We start from the raw sequence: 18,972 nt of genomic DNA, 5'->3' as shown, positions 1-18,972 counted from the left end.
GACGGTCGACAACAGTACGACGCTATTGGCAAAACTAGTCATCGTCACGAGCGGTTTATCTTCCGGTTTAAGAACAGTCGCGGTATCCTGGGCGGCAGGAGTCGCGATTACCGGTCCGGCCGTAGGAGTGGAACTAGAGCTCTGCTCGAAATGCAAGAGCGTATAGTGCTTCAATCCGCAGGATCGACATGTCCACGCGGAAGGACAATTCTTCATGCCAAGTCCCGAGCGAAGGCAATTAAGACATACTTTCAAATCGCGAACAGTAGATAGTCTCTCCTTTGACGAAAGTTTGAGAAACCGAGAACGTTTTGATACGTAATGTTGCTCTTTACAGACAGGGCAGTCTGCTGTATGAATCACGAACGACGAGATCGACGCGGATTTCGATTTGGTCGAAGTAGTAGACGGACCCGAGATGGCCTCAAGGACTTTTGAATGCTCGGAAAGAAATTTAGTGAGTTGAACAACTGTATATATAATAGGATATATTATTTACTATATACACGGATAATACGTATATATAGTACAATATAATACGAAAATTCTTCAATTTATCAACAATTTACTGCTTTAAATGTTGTGTTTTGGTAAAGCAGCGACTTTCTCGCAAAATAAAATATTCTCTACTTGAAAAAAAAAAGACGTAATTAGTTGTTTATGCCTCTCAATACCTAAAAAAACTGCTATATTTTCGAAACTTTTTTTGTTAATAACTTTTTAACGAATAACGAGCGACGGCTAAAACCTTCTGAAGGGGTCATGACCTTGACAATATATATCAAGGTCATTGAAATCGATGGACATCAAGGAGAAGAGAGGGATCCCTCTCTCACTAAACTCACCCCGCAAATAAGAACCGCGCTGAGGCTGCAAGCCAGAGAGACCCTCCTCCCATGGTGGAAATATAACATGGTGTGCTCAGTATTGGTCTGTCTTTTTCTAAAATCTCCCGGCTCTCTCTTTTCTTGTCGCCGAAAAACACAGGCTTCCATCAACAAAATATCCCTAAAATAGTGGGTATTTTGTATTGTTATGATGCAGAATTCACAGGATTTGTGGTTTCGCGTAAAATAAAGATAAGATGTTTTTTGAATTAAAACTAAAATATTTGGCCATTATTCGTAACAGTAATAAATATAATATGCAATAAATTTATATAATAATAAAAGTAAAAAAAACAGAAAAAAAAGATTTATTTTAATATACTGTCGATTAATTTTTCATATATATATATTTTTTTAAATAAAGACTATTGTTTATTAAAGACATTGTAAATTATTTATCATAGCTGATCCACAATGTCTCGGTAGCTTCTTCTTCGAATGTATAGGCTTGCATTATTCATATTACATATGTACGTTAAATTTTTTTTATTTACTTGTTCTTACGATTGTTTTGTGATTAATTTATATAATTAATAATACTTTTTAAATAATTCTTTACTTACAACTAATTATAAGATAACTTAATCAATGCGATAAACTGGCTTCTAGTACTTTCTTTTATATTTACTAAATAAAAAATCATTCTTTTCTAAGTTCAGACCAAATTCACTGCAGCTGTTGAGTTGGAACAAGTTGATAAGAAAATAAATATTGTCAGTCTAGAATGTGATGCGCAAAAAATTTGTCTATCAGCAAAAGCTGCCAAAAATATTGCATATCGACTGTCACATAACTGCCAAGTTATCTATTTGCCACCAGGTCGAGGTATATTAATGAACTTGCAGGAGTTAAGGATTAATAAAAGGTATCTCTAAGAGTAAAGTTGACAGAAGGTTAATGTTTATTTAATATATAATGTATTTAATTTAAAATATACACACAAAGACAAGGCGACAATCATATAAAACATAACAAGTTTCTTATATTTATGTACATTTTTTTCTTGTCGGAAGAACGTTCATTTTTTTCAATTTTTTATCTTTTCTTTTTTTTCCTTTCTTGCGTGTGTCTTTTTGCCAATTTCTTTAACTCAAATGTATGTGCGAGTTCTAACAAGGCATTGTAACACCTCCTCAGGTACCCAATTGGCGTTGTATCCAGAGCTCTTAACAAGAGTGACCACTTTTCTGACGACATACTCTTCTTTTAAGAAACTGTCCCCATGAAAAGCTACAAAACAATCCTCCACAACTTTACTAAGCTTCATCAATTCCTCTGACGGAATGATGAGGTACCCTTTCGAGACTGTTTGGACCCAGTCACATTCATCGTGGCTAGAATTGTAAGTGTAATTGCCAGTGGCCTCTCCTAGAAATTGGTACTTCGACCTGAATCGATGGGCTACATACCCCGCAACGTATTGCAGTCCTGCCATTTAGACTATGTCCGAGCTGTTGGCACAGCCGTGCGGTTTCTCCTCTTCGTGTGACAATGAGTGGAAGCTATTTTGCATGAATTTCCATAATTCGTTGCAGTCTTCAATTTCTATTTCTACAGTTTGTTCCGTTACGTCGAAGTTGTCTTCTGTACAATTGTCACCTTCGTCACGGGCGGAATCGTCTAATATGTCTTCGGATGTTATATTTATAATATTGTTGAATAACTCCTCTGTTAAAATTATTTCTTCTTGAAGGTTATTATCGTCATATTTAGAAGTGTTCTCAACAACATTCCCATCTGTGAAGTTCGGTGCGTGAAGTCTGATTACTGAACTTGGAGTCAAAGACTTTCCAGTCGATTGTACGGAGCGGGATGTAATCTTCGTTGTTGTAAGAGAAGTATCAGCAGTTGACAAAGACATACAGCTTGCATTTAAATCTTCTTCGGTGTTTCTGTTCATGGTAAACAGAGCTTGGGAATGTTTGCCAAGAATGTACCAACAAAGTCGATATCGAAAGTCATACCCAGAGGGACTGTCATTAATTGCACCCATTCCTCTAATGTACGAAAAAAAGTTTTCCAATATATCTTGCTGGAGCCGGCGTGTTATTATATACTGGAAGTCTTGCGGGAACTTCATTGACAAATAATCATACAATGCTCGTAAAGAGGCATTGCTGATAAGAATGCTTTTTTGAAATGGCATTAGCAATGTTCGACAGCCCACTCGCATATTTTCCGTATGCAAAGTCATTACAGCTAGTGCTTGTTCCTGATTTTTCAGATCTACGCCATAGCTGTTAGTACGCCTGGGTGTGCACCATATTTGGTTTGTAAATTATGCACATCGAACCAATTATTAACGGCCATGACAAAGTCAGAGTATTTCATGTATTCACCCTCGCTTAAAAGCTTCTGATTACCGACCCATTTGATGGCCTTCGCAGCAGTATGGGACCACAGTTTTGCTGCCGGATGCACTGATTGTCGTAAGTTTTGTCGGGCATCAAGAAGTGGTTGTGTTATTTTATGAGCTACGCGAAGATCTCCGCCGTTGCCCATTTTTACGATTTCCTCATAAACTTTGACAGTGAACTTATTTGTGCAATTGTGCAGTGTGAAAACGTCATCTACAAACCAGTTTCTCAACAGCTTTAGAAAGTGAGGAACATCGGCAAATACAAATACTTTACCGTCTGGGATTATCGGGTGTTGAAAATAGTGTTTTTCAGGAGTGATCTCAAGTTCTCCCCATACTCCCTTGTTTCCCATATCCGATGTACACGCTACTACTTCATAACCAGAAGTATATACAAGAGTTAATGCAGTCATTAGAATGTCTTTCCTCATTGGTTGGTCAAATTTATAATAAATTGGCTGCTTCCAGTTTCCAAATAATCCACGAATCATAATTACTTGAACTTTGGAGCATGGCCCTACCAACTTTTCTAATTTTGAATCAAAGCAAACTTCATCAGATAATGCCATTTCGTCAAAAGTAAGTACGGAAATATTTTCCATATCATTCAAATCTACGGCTTTATTCTTCATTATTGCTAAAACGTCCATTAGAAAACCTTCGCGGATATCGAACTTCTTTAGTGCCCATCTTCTTAACGACGACAGCGATGGCAGAGGGAAACGTAATTTCAAACGGAAGTACCGGTATGCTTTAGGGCTAATACTTCGAAATGAAATTGCAGAAGCGTAGTCATCAACTGACCACCTGATCCATTTTTTATTTTCCAATAAACACCGAATTTGTCCCTCTGTAAAATAGGGGTTCAGTACCGCTTTCATCTTTTCAGAAACACGTACTGTTAGAGCCGCTTCTTTCTCGCGTTTCGCCGCTTCTAATTGTTCGTTAAGTTCGGCAATGGACGTCTTTAGTTGGATATTTTCAGCAAGAATGGTCTTTACGTACTGTTCCCGCTTTGCTAGTTGCAATGTCAGTGATTTATTTTTTATTTTAAGACTGTTCAATTCCTGCATACATTTTCTACCGAACTTGTATGAAATTCGTCTAGAAACCTGTGATGTTTCAAGTCAGCTTTCAACCACGTTATGGTCTTATGTGGATCCTCTTCTTTGCTTGCCGTGCTGCCAGAAACATTGCTGATAATGTTTTCGTCCATATATCTGAAAACATTTTTACGTAATTAAGATATGATTGTTAATCTCATAGAGTATGAAGCATGCCATGCTGAAGGTAAAAACATGAGAAATCATGTCAAAACCTCATGATTTTTCAATTAATTTGTCCTTTTATTATTTTTCGTAAACTTAAATAAAAAAACATGTGACCATGTTTGCTTATTTTTTTCTTGTACAACTGTCAACTGATTAAGACTACTTTCAATCCATTAGCGCATATGATGATAATTAAGCGATGTACAGTAAAGTATTTCACTCACCGACGCGACGTTGACGTTTCAATGGTGGACTTCCTTGTTCACTATTATATGCTGCCTCGTGAATTTTTGTCTTCGAAGTAAACCGTTTACTCCTCGATCTTACTGTGCGACGTAACAAAAGTGTACTACACTTATGTAGTACTACCTTCTTCTTTTTGGATCTACAAAATAAGTACATATATAAGGTCATTAAAGAATTTCCTAACTTGTCACTGTAAAACTTAATTATTGTATTGTTAAAACTAAACAAGAATTAACAGATATGAACAAATCGTTGTGCAACGCATTGAAATGGACTTGCTGAAAAATTTGTTAAAAATTTTCCATCTATGCGTACGAGTGTGTTACCTCACGAATAAATTTTACTAACCTTGTTGGAAAACTACAGTTCATAGAGGATACTTCCTGAACATCGTTGTCACTGTTGGTTGGTTCCTGGCAACGATTACTGAAAAAACATAGAAAATAATGTTACAATTAATGTACACCAAACTTATAGTGATGACATATGGGAAAAGACCTGTGCACATTGCATTTCAAAAAAATTAAAATATCTTTAAATGGCTCACTTGAGTCAAATGTATATTACACAACTGTAGGAATTACATTACTTATTGTGGAAAAAAATAACTTAAATACAAGATATATCCTCAAAATGTGGTACACTTATATTTTAATACATACCTAGTAGATACTGATGTTAATGTTTCATGGCAACTCGTTGAGTCTATCATCAACAGATCCAAATCTTGTAAGTGCTCAGTGACTCCTGCGGGGGATGGTACTGGGGTCGAAGATCGTATCGGAGTATTAGTGCTCGTGGATGGGCAAACCAAATGAAACTCCCGCCTTATCACCTTCATATTATCTTCTTCACGAGATGCTCTAAAAGAAGGAAAAAGTTATTGTAATTTCATATACATACTACAGAAAGACTACAATTGCTAGCTTTATAATTTTAATAAATATCAGAGCAATAAAAATGATTGTTATATCTCGTCTAATAATTCATAAATAATATATTATAACACTATATATTATCAACGATATGGAGCTATGGTTAAAAAAAACTATATTGATTTTTCCTTGTTAACTTACTGTTCATTTAATGGCAGCAGATACAATGTAGGTACAGCAGATGTTCAAAAGACTCCGCTTTTTTGAAATCTTTTCTGCCGCAGTTCTCTTCCTCTTTGGCTGAACAAATGACTCTGGCGTAAAGTGCATTGAACAAATTCTTGCTGTAATAACAAAAAATTGTAATGTATTTTGTTGATCTATGAACATAACCTTTACTTCAAATTTACTTCAATTTACTTCAAATAAGCATAGGCATTTACATATATTATACTACAATTTATTAATTAGCATTATATTTATTATTATTAAGACTTATCGTTCACCGTATTGGAAGGAAGGACAACTTCTCCGATATTTTTGTACCATCCTTCACGCATGATTTGGTTTTCCGGTATTTTGTGGAAACTGACTTCTTCCGGAGTAAGTACATGTTGTATTGGTGTTTTTACAATACACCGCACCATTTTTGCGTTCTCCAAGCTCCTCAAATCAATTTTCAAAATTAAACAAACGTTGTCTAGTAAGTGGAAGTTGAAAATACACACAGACACTTTGCCTGAAAGAGACAGACGACGACAGAGGAGTACGAGATACACACTGTGATTCACGTGCAAGATAGACGCTACTAGTACAGTAGTGCCAAACTTTTAACGCTAAAATCATTTTGTTTCTCACAGTTGCCCACCCTCTGTTTTTCGGTGACAATCACGTTGAAAAGGGGCGTAGTTTACGAGTTCTGAGCACACCATGTATATTTCCATCATGCCTTCTCCGCAGCTGGGAGGAATACCTGGACGACCCCCAGCTGCAACACGGAGAGAGAGTACGAGAAGCCGTGCGGCCCGTCCTACGCGAATAAACGCAGGTGCTGACCGGACATGGATGTTTTGGTCAGTACCTGTGCGAAATAATGGGGAAGGAGCGCACCACGGAGTGCTTCTACTGCTCGGAGGGGGCGGACACGGCGCAACATACGCTTGAATTCTGCCCAGCGTGGGAGGAACAGCGCCGTGCCCTCCGAAACATAGTGGGGCACGACCTCTCTCCTTCGGCTATCATCGCAGCTGCGGTGGAGCCGGAGGGGGAGGGGAAATGGAAGGCATTCGTCTCCTTCTGCGGCAAAGTAATGGCGCGAAAAAAAGCGGATGAAAGAACGAGGGAAGGGATTCCCTTACCCCCTCGCAACAACGGAGGAAACGCGGACGCGCCGGGGACATCGGGGACACACTCGACGAGACGTCGCGTCGCCAACCTCTCCTGAGACGACGCGTCACTGGACGCCGAATACCAAGGCGCAACTGATAGGAAGCAATGGCGGCATGGGAAGTCCACTATACCGCGTCGACTCCCTTTCTTCCTCCCATGGTTCCGAAGGAAGGGACGCGCTTCAATAGAGGAGGAATAGAGCAAACGGCGCGGGAAGCTCATTATACCGCGTCGACCCCCCTCCCTCCTCAGCGGTCCCGGGAGAGGGGTGGCGCTACAAGCAGATACAGCAAGGAGGAGGAGACGTGGGTGTTGGCGCGGGGTCAGGCTCTCCTCGCGGGACGCCCGTCCCCGCGCCATCGCGTAACTACAAGGTGCCGACATGGTCGGCGGAGAATGCGGGCCGGGGGGTGCTCGGGCGGGTGACCTAAGGGCTGCCCACCACAAGCGCTCCCTCTTGGTCCGCGGAGGGTGGGGGTAGGGACTCTAGAGTCCTGTCTCCCGCTTACCCTCCGAGCGAGGGCGTGGAGAGGGGAGGGGATCCAGTGGTGCCACTACCACCCCCCTCCTCTCCCCGATCAGGGGGTGGGTGTGCAGTCGGGGAGCACCGCGCGCCCACGGTTGCTACGGCAACACTCCCGAAGGGGGGTGGCGGATGGAAGTGGTGTCGTCCATCCGCCACAAGTCAGTCTTGCTATGGGGATTGCCGAAAGGGCAGGGCGCGGGGAGGCTCATGGTAGATATCTCAAGTTCCCGGAACCTCCCCACATTAACGCCAAGAGAAACACCCGGGGGGGTTTTAGTGGGTTAGAGTCCCACATAACCGCCCTCCCCGCCCCGGGGAGGGGGTATCCGCGTGGATTTTTCTCCGTCAATCTAGACGGCGACTTAAATACTTTTAAAGCGCGTCACTAATCTATACGCCGAAAGAATATCACTTCGAATTATGTTACACTTCTGACTTACCAACCAAACAGTTGTCACGTGACCTCTTGCATGCGCTTTCGGCCACTGAGCATGCGCATATGGCTACAGGGCATGTTCGTAGTCGCTACATCTCGTCGGTATGACAGGTCTCATAACCTGATAGTCGTCAACTTTAACTGTTAATATCTCGCTTCGCGGGGCAGAGTGACACTTTTTTCTGCCAGATTCTTTCGTTTCACGCAAAAACGCATCGATTAAGTCTAAGATCAACGAAATCGGTCAGGAGGCCACTATTCTTCAGATTTACCTTAATTTTTATGCAATTAGTAATTTTTTGTGATTTGCTAATTTAATAAAAATTTAATTTATTGTTATTGCTAATTTTGTAAATAATTAAATAATAAAAAATAAAAATTCTTTTGCCGATCCTTGCTTAACAATACAAAATGCGTGATATCGGTACAAAATTATCTTTTTCAAAAAAGGTAAAAAAAGGCGCCAAGTACACGCAATGTATTTTGTAAATTCTGTGACGTGACATAGTCACGTCCCCTGTCCAGACGATAGCTCGACCGGGGAGAACGTCAGGAATGTCGTCTCCGCCGGAGCGAGGCGGGGCGACAACGTTAGAATTCGGTATATTATATTATTTCTGAGGATTTCAGGTATCGAGTAGATGGCCAGGAGGAAATTGTAACGACTTGAGTCGCGCCGAGGGAGTTTACGGGAGGCGTTCTACGTAGAAGTTGGCCGGCGGGCGGGTCACGATTGGGCCCATATGCCGACGTTGCTTGGAGCGTCTCGCAGGGCGAGCGCATCAGCCCCGATGTTCGCCGGGATGAAGCCTGCCGAATCGCGAAAGAGGGAGATCGCCACGGAGCATTGCCTACCGGTCAACGGAGCCATGGCCTGGCCAGCCTGGCCGTCATACACCGGCACCAGAGTCGCGGCCCGGTCAGCCGGACTCGAGAATAGGCTTTTCAAACCTGCCGCCGGCGAGGAAGCCACGAGGGGCGCCGTCGGAAGCGGGAGGCGCTCGGCTCGCATAGGGCTGATCGGCAAGGAGGGCTTGCAAGCACGGCGCGCGCAGGCGCGGGCCCGACGTGATCCCGCCGGGCTAGAGGATCGTCACTCTCGTGTTGGCGTGGCGAGGGACGACATCCCGAGAGGACCGGCAGCCGAGCTTGCGGAATTTGTAAGGCCACTACTCGAGTACCTCGTAACCCACGTTTGAGTACATGTAAGATCGTTCTGACGGCCGGGGCCCTTCCGAGAGCCGCGTAGAGTCGCGGGAAGCATGCTTAGAGAATCGCGTATTGTGTCGCGAAGCATTTTGTAGCATCGCGTTTGTGCAGATGAGTATTACCGAGTAAGTAATTATTAAATGGAAGACTGACGGGGGGCCCGGCCAACAGAGTAATGTGGGATCGCCCTGCCCGAAAAATCGTACGCGGCCGACAGGCACCGTGTGATTCGTTGTAGTTTTCGTCGTGTCTTAGTGTTTCGTGTAATAGCGTTTTGTGCAATCATGGTGCGTAATGTAGCGAGGTGTCCTTCGCGCCGAGGTGGACCGTATTGTCGCAGAACGGGGGAGTAATGTTCGCGCAATTACGTCCCGGGGCGTGAGGCACCGGTCTTGGATCTTTGGGGCTTTTCGCGGGAGGCCCGCGTCTAGCCATTTTGGGACCATTTGCGAGACGTCGCGGATGGTCATTTCGGGACTACCAACTGGGAACGATTTGGCAGTTGGGAAGTCGTTGCGCGTAGGTATTGTGTCTTGCGTTCGTGTAATCGCGTATTGTGTACTGCGGTCGTGTAACTGCGGCTTATAAGTTGCGTCCTTAGGTTAATTTCCGCGTTATTGTATCTTATAGTTCCCGCGTTCCGCAGAAAAATATTTGAGAAAAAAATTGTAATTTACCGGTTCATTTTAAAAAAACCTGCCGATTTATTCTGAAGTAATTTCTAAAATTGTAATTCACCGATTCAGTCTGAAACAACTTGCTGATTTATTCTCACGTAATCTTTTCTGTCAAATACATTATTTTTGTATTATTGTTATTTGCGTGTGTTCACTGTGCTACGTTCCCTCTCCTCCTCCGACCGCGATTACCCGAAGAAACTCACACCTGAGAGAATAGCGATCTTGTGGATCGTGGTGCGAGGAATCGCACCTGGCGCCCAATATTTCGAGGAATTTAGTCGAGTTACCATCTGGGTTTCTGAGAGTCTTGTCGCGATTGATTTTTCGTAAGATCGTTAGTGAATAAAGCGACGGCGCGCTCCTTCACGGCCGGCGAGACCGTGAGGACATCGTCGTGGTCGTCACAATTCAAAAATCTAACTCAAGTGGTAGTTTAATTTCTCCTTAACAAAATTATTATATCACAAAATTATGTTACCTAACTTAACCCAAGTGACATGTATTTCAAAAAAAATGTGAAATCTTTCAATTGCGCTAATTGCAAAGAAAAAATATATATTGCATTGAAAAATAATTGTTGTGCAACTACACGAAGAGAAAAATCTTACCTCTGTGACATGGAGAGCCATGCTTATAACGCATAACCTCTCCGCATACGTCACTAGCAAAAATCATATATACTCCTATAGTAAGAAATAACGCGTTTCGAGGACGAGAGATATCCCTACTATATTAGTGAAATCTTCATGCGTGTACGCTGTTAACGGCATGCTCGGGAAGTTGCAGTTCTTACCAACAGCGCATGTCAGCTGCCTTGCTTTGAACGCAAGAACGTCATGTCTCTCACGGAGAGAAAAATCTTACCTCTGTGGTATGAGTGCCTCCCATGCATAAAAAGCATGTAGCGCTGCCTTGCATCAAACGCATGAATTTGTCCGTTTAAGGCAACGATAATATTCTACTTCATGCCTGTGGTGGCATGAACTCTTTGCGTTACAAGCATAACCGTTTTCACACGATATCTATATGAAGTTATTGCTTATCGGACACGAAACGCTGTCCCTGTAAAGTAGAATATTATCCTTGCCTTAAACGGACAAAATGCGTTTGATGCAAGGCAGCGCTACTGTTTTTTATGCATAGGAGGCGCTCATACCACAGTGGTAAGATTTTTCTTTTCGTGTACTTTTAAAAAATAAAATCCAACTGGTACATATTTTTGTGTTCCCATTAAAGGATCTTCCTATTCCAAACCAAGTGGCAATAGCTTCTTAATTTTCTTTAACAAAATTATAATATTACAAAGAATCAATTTAACCACAAAGAATTTAAGAGGTAATAATACTAAATAAAAATATTTAATTAAAATAAAATAAATTGTGACGAATATCACTAGCTCGCAGAGTTTGAGGTGGTGATGAAGGAGTTAACTAAACTGTCGAACTTAATTACGTATAAAGAAGAGAGCTTTATTACTGAAAAATACACGTGACGTAACTTGAGACAGGAAAGTAAGAATCTGAGTAAAAACTAGAAGGTGGCCGTCGGCAAAGAAGAATATATATGTACAGCCACCTAGCGTTGACGAGTGTCTGAGGAAAAAGCTGTCGATAAACAGGCGGCGCCTGCTGCCCTCTTAATCTAGACATTTACCCCGTTTTCCTTCGGTCTCGCTAGCCGAAGGGGCGCTGCCGCAAATTACCACAACTTAATACAAATAACGGACAGTAGCTCGACCAAGATGTTATCCGAAAACTCGATGGGCGCCAGGTGCAAATACGCGCACCACGTTACTCTAAATCCCACACTAAAGCCTAAATGCCAAATCTCTCAGGCGTGAATTCTGAATGTTCAGATCGCTGAAGAGGAGGAGAGGGAGCGCAGCGCAATCACACACATGAAATAAATAAAAGCATATTAACAGTAGAAAGTATATTTAACAAAGAAAAAGAAAGGACAGATGGTATAGAATTCCGCGGGAACGGCGCAACGTCTTGATACGACGCATTACAATGCGAACAATACAACGGCGAATCAACGTGAAGATCATCTCTTAGCGCGAACGTGGAGCAAGATACATTCCCGCGGAACGTAACGACGGATTAACGCGAAGATACATAGCTCGATGCTCTAACGCGGAATACTAACGCGAAAGGTACCGGAACGCGGCTGATTTATCCACGTATCTTAAATCGAAGCAAGATATGCATGAACATGGAACATATACATTAACGCGGAACGATACATTGACGTGAAACGTAATACAATAGTGCGGAACGATACATTACGCAAAACAGACAATAATGGCGCAACCGGTAGTTCGCCTTTACGCGCACCTACCTCGCTTTCAATGGCTTCGCAAAGGGCATCCGCTATTACGCCAGATACCTCGCTCGGTCCGCAAAACCCAACGCAAAAGACGTCCTGCACGCCACGACGCGATCACGCGGAGCCCACCCTACGGCCCCACGACGATACGGTGTCCGGCCCGTGCGAAAGACTCCTCGCCAATTTCACAATTTCCCGATTCGCACGCACTGTATCTGTACGCCGGATCTCGCTCACAACCCACGACACGACACGAATGACTCTATTAACGCGAAAGAACAAATACATGTACGACTCTATTAACGCGGAAAACGACGATAACAATTACGCGGCATTCTACCGCTCGCTGACTGTCGGCGGCCGGGCGCGAGTCCCCGAGACGGGCTATTTCATTCACTTACGCGATATTTCTCTCCTCCGCGAGGCTCTCCCGCGGTATTTCTCTCGGCGTTACTGAGCGGATTTCATAATATTCGCGGCACAACGCGACTCCCGGGAGGGCCTTGGTATCGTGACGATCTTACTTGTAATATACGGTACTTGAGCAGTGGCCTTACAATACGTCTCCTGGCAGCCGGGTGTCCGTGGTCTCGATAGGGCAGCACCTCTCCGATCGACGGCTCGCACGACAGTGCCAATTTTCTTCTTCTTCTACTTCTTCTATGCCCCAGATGGATTTCAGGCTTCGTGGGAACCCAAGTACCACGCTTCTTTAACAAGCATAGATGGGAAACTCTCTAGGAAAAGAGTCGCCCTCTTGCGACATCTCAGAAGGTCGTAGAATTTTCATGTGATAAAGGAGAGCTGGCTCCATAACAATCAGATTACAAATCAAAATTACATGCGTTCAAATAATTAATTATCTCTTTAATTACTTTTCTATTAAGATTATTAAATAAATAAACCACTGAAAAGGGTGCAAAAAGATTGAGTTTAAACAAGTTATTAATAAAATCCTTTCTTTCCTTGTTGTACAATTCACATGACCAGAACAAGTGATCGGTATCCTGGGACGCAAATCCACAATCGCAATCGGGTGAATCACATAGACCAAATTTATATTTCGTGGCCTTAGTATAGGCGTATCCAACAATGATGCGCGAAATGACGCCCAACCATCGTCTATCAATGCAGAATTTAGCTAAAAAGGAGACATTGATTCCTGACAAAAAGAAACCATCCATCTAGAAATTACCCGACCCGACATCAATCTCTTGCAAAAATTCGGTGTCAATGGCCTTATAAGATTCTAACAGTGCGGCAGAGACATCCCTATAAGAAATCTTATTTAATAGAAAATCCCCATAAACTGAGGCATTCCTAGCAATCACATCCGCTCTCTCGTTCCCCAAAATGCCGATGTGGGCAGGGCACCACGTAAATCTAATACATTTGTTATTTACAAAAGCATGATACAGCTTGGATTTTATATCCGCTATTAAAGGACATAGTTTACAAAACTTGAATGGCTTAGAGTTGCGCAGGGCCATTAGAACACTTAAAGAATCCGTGCATATATTAATATGATCCCAAGACATCTCCCACATCAAGTCCAATGATTTGGAAATGGCCAAGGCTTCAGCTGAAAAAGAACTAGTGTAACGATTTAATTTGTACATTCTAGAAATGTTCTTAGAGGGAACAAAAATGGAACAGCCTACCAATGAATCGTTCCTAGAGCCATCCGTAAAGATATCAAACTCGTAAACATGATCCCTGTGAAAAGAAACGAGATTGATAAAAGCGAGATTAGGGTTACCATGTTTCCTGACAAGCAAACCGATATCAGTATCAATCGTATGCGTAATTGAAAATGAACGGGAGATATATGAATATTGGGGATGAGTGTACCAAATATACAGGTGGTTTCTAAAAGGTTGTATCGTTGGCCATTTAGTAACCACAAAAGGAATGTTTCTAGCCGCTATATGTTGATTATTTACCAGGTCACGAAAAGTAGAGATCTTGTTGATCAGTTTATTGTTACGCAGCTGGATAGATCTGGCAATAAATTTATCACACTTGGAGACGACCCTCCTCATAAAAGATTTTTGCTCACTGAAAGCCCAGCATACACGATTAGACGAGTTTTTAGGGATATTTAGAGCTATCTTATAAGATGAGCATAGCATGCGATCTATAATAGAGCGGTAAGTTTGCGCCGCGCTCACGAACCACATAGAGCCCCACTCGAGAATAGAACCAATAGTAGCATTTAGTTAATAGCTAAGGTAGGACTGATCCCCCTGAATCTGCCAGACAGCCACTTTAGAATGTTCATATAAATCTTGACTCTAACGCCTAAAGACTTGATGTGGTACCACCATCTAAGCCCAGCATCCATGATGAATCCTAGATATCTGATACAACTGCTAAGTGGAATAGATCCACCATCCAGAACAATCCGATCAGGAATAATTAATCTCTTACGATGGAAAACAATGAATTGTGTTTTGGGTAGAGAAATGGTTAATTCTAATCCCTCCAGCCAGGAAGAAATCTGCTCGAAAGAGCTCCTCAAACCTGCCATGACTCTATCCAAACAAGTGTCGGAGAAAAGTATGGCGATATCGTCAGCATACTGTAGGGCTACTGCGTTATACGGGATATGGAAAAGGATATCTTTCACAAAGATGTTAAATAAGATGGGGCTCAATACCGAACCCTGAGAAATGCCCCGTTGTCCAGATATCTCTTGGCATAAAAGGTACCTGATTCGAAAAAGCTGACATATCTTGATGAAAGAAGGTTGCGAAAAAATTTCTTGTAACCATCAGGCATTCTAAGGCTATTAATAACACTAAACAAAATGTGGGGGTTAACGTTTTCGTAAGCGGCCATAATGTCCAGAAAAAGAGCTCCAGTCATGGCCTGTTTCGAAAAGGCCCTATATATTTCCAAATTGATAAAGGCCAGACAATCATCACAGGATTTGCCTCTCCTGAAACCGAACTGGCAATTTGGCAGGATATTTTCCAGTTCTACAAACTTATCAAATCTATCTTTTATCATTTTCTCAAAAAGTTTGAAAACATTTGAGGCCAAGGAGATAGATCTGAAACCCTTATTATTTGGCTTTGGAATGAGAACTATATCAAAAAACCTCCAGCTTGGCGGAAAGGAACCATTAGTTAAAATTAAATTAAATATCTTAACCAATATGGATAATGCAGAATCCGGTAGTAAACTTAGGATTAAATTAGAGATAAGGTCAGGACCCGGAGAACTTTTGACATCAGAAGAGATTATTAGACATTTAAGATCGCTAAAGCTAAGTTCATCATCAAATATAGAAACGTGCGGTGTATGGGAGATGTCCTCAAAAGAATTAGGAACCCAAGGAGGGGAGAAATCGCTAATGAAATTATGGATACTAGAGATACTGACTAGACTCACTGATGGAGGATTGTAATCCGAAAAAAAGCAGAATTCTTAAAAGCGTTGATTGAGTTCCAAAAGGTCTTAGGGTCGAAATCCTTCCCAAGCTCATCAATGAATGAAGTGAAATTTTCTCTTTTTCTTTTACGGATAATCCGTTTACAGTCATCAAAACATTTTCTATACTGAGCCAAGCTAACCCTGGAAAGATTTCTTCTAAGGGACTCGAAGGCACTTCTCCTACGTGTCTTGGCCTCTTCACATTCACGATCCCACCAAGGTTTATTAATAATTCTTCTCCCACACTTTGGACGATAGAACTTACATGAATCGGTACCAGGATCGAAAAAGATAACCGATCCCGAAGAATCGATCATTCTTGCACCAGTACGTAATGCACAATCTATTATGATAGCATTCCAATTTTCATAAACAGAGGCACCAGGCAAATTATCCGTCGAGAAATCGGACATCCGTTCATCGACCATGATAGCAAAGCGATCCCTGTCCAAATTCGAGACCCGCAATCTAGTTCTCCCAGAAGCCCTCGGGGAATCAGGGTTAAACTTGACCTGAATGTCAATAGGGAAGTGATCACTTCCATAAGGTTTATCGAAAGTGGTCCAAGAACAGGTGCAGCTCATCCCCTGTGAGGCCAGGATAATATCGGGAGCACTAAGAAACTCCGGGTTAACGGAGATTCTCGTAGGAGTACCATCATTAAGGAGAACAAACTCGGAAACAGTAACCGCCTCGGACAAAGCTATGCCATCACGATTTGATCGCGTAGATCCCCACAACTCATGCTGAGTGTTAAAATCGCCGCTTATCAAGATATTATTAGAACCAAAGGCGAAAGACACAGACTCCAGCAAATTGGTCCAGCATTCTACACCCACGCAAATGTGGGGTGGTTTATAAAGAGAAATTATAAACAATCTCTCGGATGAAAACCTCTTGCAAAGTAACGAAATGCAAGTCAGTTCAACACCGGGATTATTATCAAAATTGAACCCAAGCTCAACAGGGTCTAAATCCTCTCGACAAAGGATGGCAGTGCCACCTCCACTAATATCGTCAGGTCTGTCATTCCTGAAAGCGATAAAATTCTTGAAAGAGAAATAAGAGTGAGGACCTAACCAGGTCTCCTGCAAACAAATCACATCAAATCCCAGAATCAAATTGGAGAACTCAGGGAGTTTCCCAAAGATACCCCTGCAATTCCACTGCAAAATCTTTAAGGCCATTAGTTAAGTTTACGAAATATTAACTCCAGATAATGCATCAAAGCTGAAGCTTTATGCTTTTCCGATTTACCCGAATTGTAAAGAAATCTCAAGTCATGCAAAATAATATCAGAGGTGAGGAAAGTACATGCAAGGGAATCAAGGTTAGACTCAATCAAATTAGGTTCCCCACTGGGAAGAGTCTCGGTCGGCTCCTCCACAGAGGGGGGACGGATAGTGTCATCCAACACGAAACGCGAACCAGCAGAGTTAGCACTATGTACTCTTTCTCTACTCGGGCGACTCCCAGCACTAGAAAACCGAATCCCATCCAGATCAAACTTGTTCCATATCATATACGCATGACTCCTGAAGGTGTTAATTGCTTGCAGACAGGAATCAATGCCTCTAACTTTAGTGGTTCTTTTAGCCTGAGCATAGGAGGCATTTGTGTATACCATAACCGTATTGATTATCTTGTGATTGATAAAAACCGGACAAGAGGTATCGGAAGAAAGATGATCCCCCCCGCAATTTATACATTTGGGCTCCGAAACACAATCCTTCGTAGTGTGCTGTAGGCTACATCTCTCGCATGCTTTAAAGCTTCTACAATTCAGAGAGGAGTGTCCCCATCTAAAACAGTTGGTGCATTTCCGCACTCTGTTAATAAAAGGGAGTATCCTGCATCTGACCCTCCAGATATATATATGTGGAGGTAGAAGGTTAATAGCAAAAATCACCTTGACAGAAGCCGAATCTACCAGTTCATTGCTGGAACTGTCGCGGAACTTTAATCTTTCAAGAGAGTGGATTCTTACAGGATCGCTCGGCCAGGAGATACCCGCAAGAATCTCATCCACAGACAAGGAAGGATTCACCTCCCTGATACACCGGTCCAAAAAACCTTATAGTTCGGGACATAGGCAAACAAGCCGTTAGTTAAGATACTTTTATTAGTAATTAAGTCACTTGCTTCCTCAATCGAGGTAAAAGTTACGCAAATTAAACTCTTTCCCAGTCTGCGAATTACAGAAACACAATTATATTTGGAACATAACATTTTACCAATGCTCATTGGGTGCAAATTACCGATATTCAAAGACGGGGAAAGAGATTCGATATGAATTGGGTATGGCGCAATTATATCTTCTGAGTATCTGTTATTACTCTGTGAGAGTATAAATTTGACTCTACCCAAAGTCTGGTTTTCTCCAGATTCATTCACAAACGGTACAATACTATCATTCGACTCTGTGTCATTGCGGCGACCGACGTTTGCTAGAATTAGTCTCCTTCTCCTTGGAAGACTTGCGGTTAGTGTTTTTCGGCATAATGAACTAAAGTACATGAACGATTAAACAGAGGAAAGGAAAAACGCAAAAATAATAACGCTAGTTCAAATTAACGTAGAATAAGTAGAAATATGCGGAAATAAATTAATCAAAGATCAATTATACATCAGCGGTAAATTATCTAAATTAGCGAATATATAAGAACGTGATTATCCTCGTATATATATCAGGTGAACATGCACACTAACAAGGCTCAAGAGTAACCGATGAAATCTCGCGTGTATAGGGTAAGCATCAACACGCAGACAGGTGATCACGTACGCAAAACGTGAGCGCGAATGATAGGTCGCAGACTCACTAGTTGGTAAAAACAAAAACTTTACGCTAAATAATACAAGCAGAGTATCTGCTGGTGTGAACACGCACTACACAAACATCCCGCAAGTAATCACGTGCGCAAAGCCTGATGAGAGTACATATCCAGACTCGAGGTTTTCCACAAAAATAAATAATTTGGTTATCAAAATTAAAGAACGAAACAGGAACGCTCATAACAACAATTATTTTCAAATTGATTAATTGACATTATACAAAGCACGCTCGGCCTCGCACGGACCGAGGATAAATTCCAAAAATCGATGATTGAAAAGATCACGTACGCAATAGGTGATCGCATGAGTGACGCATAAAGAAACGCTTATAGACTAATAAAACTATATAATAAGTATAGAACACGCATAAGAAAATTAACCGTTAGACATAATGTACAAAAGAAAAGAAGAAAGCAATCACTGAAGCAATAAATTATAATTCGCAGTATTAAACAATTAAGCAAACGGTGAAAAGAGATCCGCACATGGGGGATCA

The 18,972-nt window shown here is 41.8% G+C and overlaps 2 protein-coding genes across 3 annotated transcripts in view; both read right to left on the bottom strand.

Annotated features, from left to right (window-relative positions):
- Positions 1-18,972, bottom strand: part of LOC139809977 (odorant receptor 13a-like) — a 602,938-nt gene that overhangs the window by 394,225 nt on the left and 189,741 nt on the right. The window lies entirely within an intron of this gene.
- Positions 1,793-7,176, bottom strand: LOC139817659 (uncharacterized). The gene is made up of 6 exons (XM_071785906.1): positions 6,145-7,176; positions 5,840-5,982; positions 5,426-5,626; positions 5,112-5,189; positions 4,742-4,902; positions 1,793-4,466 (listed from the first exon to the last, which is right to left on the bottom strand). The coding sequence occupies exons 3-6, from the start codon at positions 5,602-5,604 to the stop codon at positions 4,390-4,392; spliced, it is 495 nt and encodes a 164-aa protein (XP_071642007.1). The 5' UTR covers positions 5,605-5,626; positions 5,840-5,982; positions 6,145-7,176; the 3' UTR covers positions 1,793-4,389.

The sequence above is a fragment of the Temnothorax longispinosus genome, chromosome 1 (assembly GCF_030848805.1).
Source record: "Temnothorax longispinosus isolate EJ_2023e chromosome 1, Tlon_JGU_v1, whole genome shotgun sequence".
Taxonomy (NCBI): domain Eukaryota; kingdom Metazoa; phylum Arthropoda; class Insecta; order Hymenoptera; family Formicidae; genus Temnothorax; species Temnothorax longispinosus.
Note: the sequence above shows the minus strand (reverse complement) of the source record. Positions and strands in the feature narration are given on the sequence as shown.

What these genes read in the sequence shown, in the direction of transcription:
- LOC139817659 (XM_071785906.1), bottom strand. Translation starts at nt 5,604, where the DNA reads ATGAAGGTGATAAGGCGGGAGTTTCATTTGGTTTGCCCATCCACGAGC. An exon ending in AACTGTAGTTTTCCAACAAG is followed by an intron (nt 4,903 to 5,111) that starts GTTAGTAAAATT and finishes CTTATTTTGTAG; the next exon opens with ATCCAAAAAGAAGAAGGTAG. An exon ending in GAAACGTCAACGTCGCGTCG is followed by an intron (nt 4,467 to 4,741) that starts GTGAGTGAAATA and finishes AAATGTTTTCAG; the next exon opens with ATATATGGACGAAAACATTA.